The 8,221-nt window shown below is 51.1% G+C and overlaps 1 protein-coding gene across 2 annotated transcripts; it reads left to right on the top strand.

Annotated features, from left to right (window-relative positions):
- The first annotated feature begins 630 nt into the window (after positions 1-630).
- Positions 631-7,693, top strand: Atg101 (autophagy related 101). 2 transcript variants are annotated; one of them, XM_021183431.3, is made up of 3 exons: positions 631-902; positions 3,792-4,105; positions 7,022-7,693. In XM_021183431.3, exons 2-3 carry the CDS (start codon positions 3,854-3,856, stop codon positions 7,424-7,426), a joined length of 657 nt encoding a protein of 218 aa, XP_021039090.1. In that variant the 5' UTR covers positions 631-902; positions 3,792-3,853; the 3' UTR covers positions 7,427-7,693. The 2 variants fall into 2 exon arrangements, with proteins under 2 accessions (XP_021039090.1, XP_085687662.1); XM_085831536.1 differs by having other exon boundaries at positions 634-783.
- The last annotated feature ends 528 nt before the right edge of the window (positions 7,694-8,221 follow it).

Raw genomic sequence — 8,221 nt, 5'->3', positions numbered from 1 at the left:
ACAACATCAGGTAGTGCTTCTGCAAGAAGGTAACTCAGGGAGACTAAGCTCCCTTTTCAGAATCTTCCTGTGGGTCTGAGTTCAGTGAACCCGGACTGCTGTGCACTTTGTGCCAACACAGATTCACCATCCGCTCAGTATCCTGCAGCACACCGGCGTGCGCTCATCCCCAGGCGCCTCTCAGATGTATGGCCTTGATCTCGGGATCCCTCTTGTCTTAAGGTTGTCAGCTCCGAGTGGGGGCCCCACGATGGGTCGCAGGGGAGGGCTCTCCGCCGCCGACTCCGCCCGGCCACCAGGGGCAGCGCAGAGTCCATCCGTCCCCTCTGTCCCTCTCGTCTCGATGGCGGAAGTGAGTTGTCCCATCCCAAACAACATTCTCGGTGGTGGGAGTGAATGGACTCGTCCAAAGGAGGGGGGGTTCCTCTTAACGAGCCTAGGGCCCGAAGGACAAACAAGAAAAAACACCCAAGTACTAAAGCTACGTGGCATCATGAGAGCGTATGTAGCTCGTGCGAGCTTCCCGACGCCGTGGCTGCAGCGGCGTCCGGCTGGGTCGAGCCGAGCTTGGCCAGCACCCGCCGTGGGCGCGGATGGTTCCTTCCGGTTCTGCCCTCCGAACGGGCAAAACTTCCGGCCCGCGCGCCGCTCAGGCGGAGGAAGCGGAGGCCTGGACTGGCGTCTGTAGGGTCTGGACTCTGTCCTCGTCGTCTGCGTTGCTGTCCCGAGCCGGCGCGAGGTCGCGGGCAGCGATCCTGACGTCCGGTCCAGTCAGAATTCTCGGTGCGGATCCAAATAGCCTGTTTTTGCTTTTGGTCTGTCCCCGAACACTGCGTGTTACCGCGCTGGGGAAGAAGGGGACCCGAGGCTGAGTGGCTCCTGCTCGGATTTCTACCAGCAAGGTGGGGCATGGGCGTGTCCTGGATCGGATAGACTTCAGCCTGATGGTTAGGGGGACCAGAGGGAAATGCAAATGTTGTCTCTCTGTAAAAACTGGCTGAGGCTGGAAGGAAGGGGGTGGGTCCTGGAGTAACGCTGAAACCAAGGGAAGTTGCTGGTTAGAGGGAGAAACAGTTGGAAAGGCTGGACCAAAGTTGGGAATTTCTAGGTGGGAAAATGCAGAATGGAATTAAACAAGAGGATAAATAATAACGAGTAAGGGAGCCGTCGCATCCTTGGTCCATGAGAAAGGAACTCTTGGAAGAACCTGGTATTCTGGCCAGGATATACTGAGGGGATAATAGGAGCCAGTTTATAGCGACAAATAGTCTCTCTGCTGTAGGAATAGTGAGAGGCAGAAAACACCCTGTGGGGACAGGTATGAGAGGGGGAGCCAGGCTGATGGCAGAGCGGTCCACACACTGTTGCCTTGCACCCAGAATGGAGACAAAGCCCAGCTCTTGGGAAGCTGAGGCAGAACATTTGCTGCCTCAGTCAAGGAGTTGGAGGACAGCCTGGATTAGATGAAGGGGTGTCTCAGAAATCAACACCCCCCCCCATCTGAAAAACACTAATAAGGCAGATTGAAACACAAGGCGAGGAGGATTCCTTTGGTAGAAGAGATAGTTGAACTGTCTAAAGATGAGATGGCATGTGTTGGAGGTGGTGAGAAGTCACCAAGAAAGGGACAGGTAGAACACACATCTAGGAAAAGTAACTGCTTGCACTCCCTGTGGGCTCGGTTTGTTACCTAGGTCCCTTTGTCACCCCACCTCTTCAGTGGTTCTTTGCACGGTTACCCAGTAGTGACAGTATAATAACAAATTTAGCACCTAACGCTTTGTGCTTGCTACCTGACAGGCAGTTTTAAGGGGTATACACATCCAACTTTTCAGTCTTTGAGACTGTTATTTGAAGGTTATTACTAGCTCCCTTTTTTATGGGTCCTGGAGATTGGACCCCTCACTCATGCAAGACAAACGCCCTACCACTGAACTACTACCCTCAGCTTGTACAGCTGTAGGGCAGAGCTATGCACTCTGGTCCTGGATGCCTGAAGTTTGAGTCATTGTTTTTAACTAGTAGACTGTTTGACATTAAAATATCCTAAATCTTTGCTGAAGTCCCAATTTATAGGTAGCAAACAGGTTTACAAAGGCTGAGTGGTTTTCATAAGGTCTGAAAGAGTCTTAGTTCTTCTGTTTCTGTTGTAAAATACCTGAGATTGCAGGCGGTGTTGGTACACATCTTTAATCCCAGCACTCGGGAGGCAGAGGCAGGTGGATTTCTGAGTTCAAGGCCAGCCTGGTCTACAAAGTGAGTTCCAGGACAGCCGGGGCTACACAGAGAAACCCTGTCTCGAAAAACCAAAAAAAAAAAAAAAAAAGAGGATCTTTGAGTTGAAGGCCAGCTTGGTCTTTGGAGGGAGGCCTAGGGCAGCCAGGGCTACACAGAGAAACCTTGACTCTAAAACAAAACAAAAGATTGAAACTCCCTATAGGAATGAGTAGCAGAGCCAAGCTCGCCCTGTAGTCCCACCTGTCTAGGAGGGACTGGGAAAGAGGTCAGTCTAGGAACAGATCTTGTCTGTCTGTCTCTTTGTATGTGTGAGGGGGTCATGCTTTTAAATACAAGTGTCTCTATTTTGTCCTGGAGCTCACTATGTAGTCTAGGCTATTCTTGAACTCCCTGAGATCCACCTGCCTTTGTCTCTTGAGTGCTGGAATTAAAGGTGTGTGCCACTACAACCAGCTCAGACTTTTCCTCTTACAAATGAATAAGAAGCAGGAGCTCTGTTAGGTATCGACCCAGGACTGCTGGACATGAGAAGCATCCCACACTGCATCCCTCACTGCCCCCTGTTGGACATCTGCATGAGTGTTCCCACACTGCATCCCTCACTGCCCCCTGTTGGACATCTGCATGAGCGCTCCCACACTGCACACCTCACTGCCCCCTGTTGGACATCTGCATGAGCGCTCCCACACTGCACACCTCACTGCCCCCTGTTGGACATCTGCATGAGCGCTCCCACACTGCACACCTCACTGCCCCCTGTTGGACATCTGCATGAGCGCTCCCACACTGCACACCTCACTGCCCCCTGTTGGACATCTGCATGAGCGCTCCCACACTGCATACCTCACTGCCCCATTGCTAGTTGCACTTCTGTTCATCTTGCTGCCCAACCTTTCTGCATTAAATGGCCCTGGGTGCATGTATTACAGGTTTTAAAGCCAGCCTTTATAGCTTTCATTGGTTTGTCCAAAGTGGTTTGTGACCTCAAAGGAGTCAACAAGAGCTGGCTTTCTGTCTTTTTTTTTTTTTTTTTTTTTTTTGGTTTTTCGAGACAGGGTTTCTCTGTCGAACTCAGAAACCCCCGCCTGCCTCTGCCTCCCAAGTGCTGGGATTAAAGGCATGGGCCACCATGCCGGGCAAGAGCTGGCTTTCTGATGCAGAGATCTGATGTTGATGTTGGCACAAGGGTTCTGTAACTTTGTTGCCCTTGGCTCAGAGTCCACTTGCTTTAACCAGGCTACTAAGGTCCAAGGGAATTGACTCTGACTGCTCTCACTGTGCTCCTGCCTCAGGGTCTGCCGTTGTGGGACCCTTTCCCTTCCTGCATCTGCAGCTTCCCGCTGCCTGTTGCGGCACAGTGGGTCTTGACTCTCACCTCACTTGATACTTGGACTGAAGACCTTGAAGCTCGGCCCCTTGCTGATCCCAAGGGTCTGTGGGTTTCTCTTAAAATGTGCTGCCAAAACACAGAAGGGCTGGTAGAGGCAGGGGCAGAGCCCAGTTGAGCAGGAAGTGGACAGGACCTTCTAGATGATCTGACTTGGTTCTCACAGGTTGGCCCCTAGGTGGGGTGAAGTGTCCTGTGTCTCGCCTTTGCTCCGGCTCCAGCTGCAGGATGAACTGTCGATCAGAAGTGCTGGAGGTGTCGGTGGAGGGGCGGCAGGTGGAGGAGGCCATGCTGGCGGTGCTGCACACGGTGCTCTTGCACCGCAGCACAGGCAAGTTTCACTACAAGAAGGAGGGCACTTACTCCATAGGCACCGTGGGCATCCAGGATGTAGACTGTGACTTCATCGACTTCACCTATGTGCGTGTCTCCTCAGAGGAGCTGGACCGCGCCTTGCGCAAGGTTGTTGGGGAATTCAAGGTAGGTTCTTGGCCCAGCCAATGGCAGGTGGACCTGGAATATGTATGTCTTCACCCTGGCTGTGTTCTGACTGGCTTGCCTTTCCAAAGAGCAGAGTTAAGGCTCAGAAGGACAGATGTGTTGAGAGCTCTGTGGGGGAGGTAGGCTCTGTGTGTCTGGGAGGGCACATACACAGCTCCTTAGGAGGAAGGACGAGCTTCAGCAGCGAGGTCCCTGCCCCCGTGGTCCTGACCTCCCTGGCTCCATAGCTGTCTGTGATGACCTCTCATTTGTTTCTTTCTTCCTCACGTAGTCTGGGCTGAAACTCTGTAAGAGAGGAACATGCTTGGGAGAGTGGCTTCCCTTTGGGCACTGTGACCCATGCCTGTGTACACTTTTTTTTTTTTTTTTAAGATTTATTTATTTATTATGTGTAAGTACACTGTAGCTGTCTTCAGACACATCAGAAGAAGGAGTCAGATCTCATTACGGGTGGTTGTGAGCCACCATGTGGTTGCTGGGATTTGAACTCTGGACCTTTGGAAGAGCAGTCGGGTGCTCTTACCCACTGGGCCATCTCACCAGCCCCTGTGTACACTTTTGTAGGCAGGAAGAAAGGGGTAAGGGACACAGAAGGCCACTAATGTTGGTCATCTCTCTCTGGTGATAGAAATGGCATTGTGGACTTTTAACATTTTTTTTTTTTTTGGATAGTGCACAGAATAATGGTTTCATTATGACGTGTTACACATGTATGCCCCATTGTACCTTGCTCTTATCTACCCCTCTCTTGATCTTTCTCCCCAGTGTTCCTTTCATGTCACTCGTGTGTCCGCATATATTTAATCTGCACAAGATTCTGCACGAGAGACAGCGTGTGATACGTTGTTTTTATTTCTTCCACATTGCCCTATTCTCCACTCATGATGTGATGTGATTTTTTTATCTTTGTCTTATTGAGATGTCTAGTTTCAAAGTATGGAAGGGAAATCCTTTCCCTTTCTTGTTGTTTTCCCTGCCTTCATTCCTCTGTCCCTTGAGCCTGTCTCTTCCCAGGCACAGTGGCAGGGTTTACACAGCCAGGTGGATGCTGTCCTATGCTCTGACATTGCGCTCCGGCACCACTGTCCCTGTGAGCTTGGAAAGGGTGAGGTTGTGAGGTTTTCTTAGTGACTCTTTTAAGACATGCAGTGTCTGTCCCTCTGATCTCCTGGTGACAGGCAGGCATAGAGAAGAGAGCTTAAAGAGTAGGGTTCTGTGGGCATGGAGGCTAGCCTAGTCTACATAGTTCCAACACAGAGCTGCATAGTGAAACTGTGTCTCAAAAAACAAGTGTGTATGGGTGACTTTTAGGTACTAGAGCCATCCCTCCTCCTCAATAAGTCTGACCTTGGCAGGTGACATCACAGAAATGAACTTGGGGTGACAGTGGTGCCTTAGTGATTGGGATGTGCCTAGGGGTTGAATAGAGTCTGCTGCTGTTGCAGGGCTCCAGAGGGCTGTACCACCCAAAGCATCATCCCAAATGCTGGAATTAAAGTTATCACCATACCTACATTCAATTTTTATAGTCCAAAGTCTTCTGAGACTCAAGTCAGTCTCTTATTTGCAACCCCCTATAAAATACAAAAACCTGTCACATAATTCCAACATACAGTGACACAGACTACATTCCCATTCCCACAGGAAACACTGGACCAAAGCAGGACTGAAAACCCAGCAGGGCAAATTCCTGTCTGGTGTCAAAGGTTGTAGATGGCTGTTTGCCTTTAGAAAGTCTGCTCCCCTCAGTGCAGGCCGAGGCACCAGCATTAAAAATGCTTTTTTGCTGTAGACCTGTGTAACAGTGGTTACTGTTAACCATATGACAGAGTCAGTATTAGGCTGTTTTGTATCTCCTCTGTCAGCAAAATTGTTACTTTTAAATCTAGCCTCAGGCAGACTCTTGGGACAAGGGTCTTTGCATAAACACCATAGGACTGGCCTCTAGCCCAGTTGATAATATTGTTGCCCTCTGAAGCCTCTTGGGGTGGTGGTGATGGTGCGGCGCCTCCATAGTCCACATTGTCTAGCACCACTGTCTTCCAAACATGTACTCAGATGGCCCATTGAGCCCTACTTAAAGTACTCAGTTACTTTTCTGGTCCAGATTCCCTATGTCCTCCACCTTTCCTAAAACAGCATGGTCAGACCTGTCACAGGAGGTACCCACTCCTGGTACCAACTTCTAGCTTACTTTTCTCTTGCTGTGATTAAAACACTGTAACCAAGGCAACTAGTAGAAGAATGTGTTTGGGCTTATAGTTTGAGAGCATCAGTTTGTCACCATCAGGGTGGGGAGTACAGCAGCAGGCAAGCAGGTGTGGTACCTAGGCAGTAGTTGAGCGCTTATAGCAGGTTGAGGTGGAGAGAGCTAACTGGGGATAGCACAAGTTTTTTGAAACCTCAAAGCCCACCTCCTCTAAGGCTACACCCCTTCCAACCAGGGTTCACCCCTCCAATAAGGCCACATCCCCTGTCTATTCCAAATAGTTCTCATGAGAGGTAATTAATTGGTGTAGAAAAAAACTGAAACAGGAAACCAGGGACCCGAGGCAGTGGGCACAAGAGCATACACACATGGAAAGGCTCGTTTCTTGTCATTGCAGCATTTAATGTGTTCCGTGTTTATAGTTGAGCAGGGAAGCCTGGCTCTCGGGTGCACCTTCAAGGTTATATAAACATCCGGGGCGTGGGAAGGAGGGTCAGTTGGAGGGAACCATTCAGGCTGGCAGTGTTTGATGTCACCATCACAAGTCCTCCTCTAGGTCTGTCTGCCATGTTTAGTGGGCAGGGTGGGTACAGGTGAAAATGAGTTCCCCGGGCTGTGGGAATCAGGCCTCAGAGAATCAGAACCTTCTAAGGCCACAGCCTGCTCGTCTCTCGTGTCTTCCCCAGGATGCACTGCGGAACTCAGGTGGTGATGGCCTGGGCCAGATGTCCTTGGAATTCTATCAGAAGAAAAAGTCTCGATGGCCTTTTTCGGATGAGTGCATCCCCTGGGAGGTGTGGACTGTCAAGGTGCACGTGGTAGCCTTGGCCACAGAGCAGGAACGGCAGATCTGCAGGGAGAAGGTGGGCGAGAAGCTGTGCGAGAAGATCATCAACATTGTGGAGGTGATGAGCCGGCATGAGTACCTGCCCAAGATGCCCACACAGTCGGAGGTGGACAACGTGTTTGACACGGGCCTGCGGGACGTGCAGCCCTACCTCTACAAGATCTCCTTTCAGATCACCGAGGCCCTGGGCACCTCAGTCACCACCACCATGCGCAGGCTCATCAAAGACACCCTTGCCCTGTAGGCCTTGCTGAAGCCTTAATGGCAGCTCCTTAATGGTTCTGGGAGCGTGTTGCTGGGGTCTCGGGGCTCTGGAACCTGCACTAGATCCTTGGTGAGACTTGAAGAGAAGCTCGTGGTGTCCTTGTTTTGTGGTTGCCAGCCTCTGGTGACCCTGTCACCTTTGCAGTGGTCTGGTCCTGGATGCAGCCTTTCCACCTGCCTCTGGTGGGGTTCGAGTTCTGCACTGTACTGTACTGTAGGGGTGCTGAATAAAGTTGAGGTGTCAGTTTGTCTCGGCTCTCTTGGCCTGTGTCCTGCCCCGAAACGTGAACACTTTGTGGCATTCTCCTGAGGACACACATGTATGTTGAGGGCATTATTCGAAGCTACGAGGAGGAGTGGGCTTATGCAGTAGAAGACAGGTTAAAGCTGGTGTAGCCTGAGCTCTGTTAGACATTCATATGCATAGCTGTTACCCAGCCAGATGTGACCCTGACTTGTCCCGCGGATGGGGGCAGTGGGTGGTTTGTCTGTATAGAGCACACAGAGAACGGTTTAGCATGGGTATGTAAGCGAAGGCAGGACGTGGGTTTGTCGTGTCCCGTGACACTGCTTTGGTTGGCCCACCCCTTGCTGTTCCGGGGATGCTTGGGAACAAGCTCATTTCTACACAGGCGTTAACTAGACAGGGGTGTCTGCACAGGCCCGTCCACACAGGCCTATCAGTCTACACAGGCCTGTCCACACAGGCCTATCAATCTACACAGGGGTGTCCACACAGCCCCATCTACACAGGGGTGTCTACACAGGCCTGTCC

Source organism: Mus caroli, unplaced genomic scaffold (assembly GCF_978045245.1).
Source record: "Mus caroli unplaced genomic scaffold, Mus_caroli_1 scaffold_16, whole genome shotgun sequence".
Lineage (NCBI taxonomy): Eukaryota > Metazoa > Chordata > Mammalia > Rodentia > Muridae > Mus > Mus caroli.
The sequence above is the reverse complement of the archived record's forward strand: the minus strand, read 5'-3'. Positions and strand labels throughout refer to the sequence as shown.